Source organism: Alligator sinensis, unplaced genomic scaffold (genome assembly GCF_000455745.1).
Source record: "Alligator sinensis unplaced genomic scaffold, ASM45574v1 scaffold301_1, whole genome shotgun sequence".
NCBI classification, from domain to species: Eukaryota; Metazoa; Chordata; order Crocodylia; family Alligatoridae; genus Alligator; species Alligator sinensis.
Window position 1 is genome coordinate 119,786 of NW_005842035.1, and position 955 is coordinate 120,740.

A 955-nucleotide genomic window follows, 5' to 3' on the forward strand; every position below is an offset into this window, starting at 1 on the left:
GGGTGTCAGGCACCTGCCAGCTAGCCTCAGCCCCTTAGCCTATCCTGAACACGGGCAAAGGCATCTCGCCAGCTGCGTTTGCAGCTCTAATACGCAGGGTGCAGGTCTGGCAAGGAACAAGGGGGCAGCAAGGCCGTTAAATCATGGACCCAGGGCACCTGCAGGACTATTAAAGGGGGCACTCGTGGCATGGACCCATTGCACTCAAACCACCGACACCCAGGAGTCGCTAGTGACTTGGACCAGGCTCCCACCACACACAGAAGCCCCCCAAATCCTCAGCGATGTCATCACTCTGACAGGCCCCTCGGTTACTTACTGCTCCAGGAAGTCCCAGATGTGCTGGAAAACCTCTGGGCTCAGGAAGTCCCTGGTCTGCGAGCTCTGCGACATGGCGGATCGGTAGTAACTCTCCTTCCAGGAGAAGTGTCCGGGCGTTTCTACAAACCTTGAAGAGACAAGAGACGAGACAACACTCTGGGGGCGATGGCACGGGATCCTCATTCACCGTCATCCTAGACCCGTACCTAGAAGCGACTGTGCGAGAAAGGACATGTGCAAAGTACCCAGAGCCATCGCAGCTGCATGCGGGAGGAAGAGGTGCTCATCACACAACTACACTGCTTTCCACCCCAAAAACATCACCCCAAATATTCTGAGCTTATACAGGGGAGGAAACACGGTGCAGAGCACTGGACTGGGAGCCAGGACACCAGCACCCTACTCCCAGACACACCGCTGACCCGCAGAAGAAGGTGGCACGAGAAACTTTGCCTCCCCACACCTGCTTTCACTTTGCCATTTCTCTCTCCTTTCTATATAGACTGAAAAAGGCTGAGACTATTTCGGGGAGCCCCCAAGAAACAGGAACTTGAACAAAAATGGTTGCTCTTAGGATGCTTTCAAACACCGGCGGTGACAGCACGCGTGCTTCTGCTAAAACCCCCCTTTCATT

General features: G+C 55.0%; 1 protein-coding gene across 7 annotated transcripts in view; it reads right to left on the minus strand.

Moving 5' to 3' along the window:
- Positions 1-955, minus strand: part of TP63 (tumor protein p63) — a 120,757-nt gene that overhangs the window by 92,886 nt on the left and 26,916 nt on the right. For all 7 annotated transcript variants that reach the window (XM_025202731.1, XM_025202732.1, XM_006022406.2 and 4 more), the window contains exon 2: positions 320-448. In XM_025202731.1, coding sequence (XP_025058516.1) covers positions 320-448 — 129 coding nt within the window. The remainder of the gene's footprint in view (positions 1-319; positions 449-955) is intronic.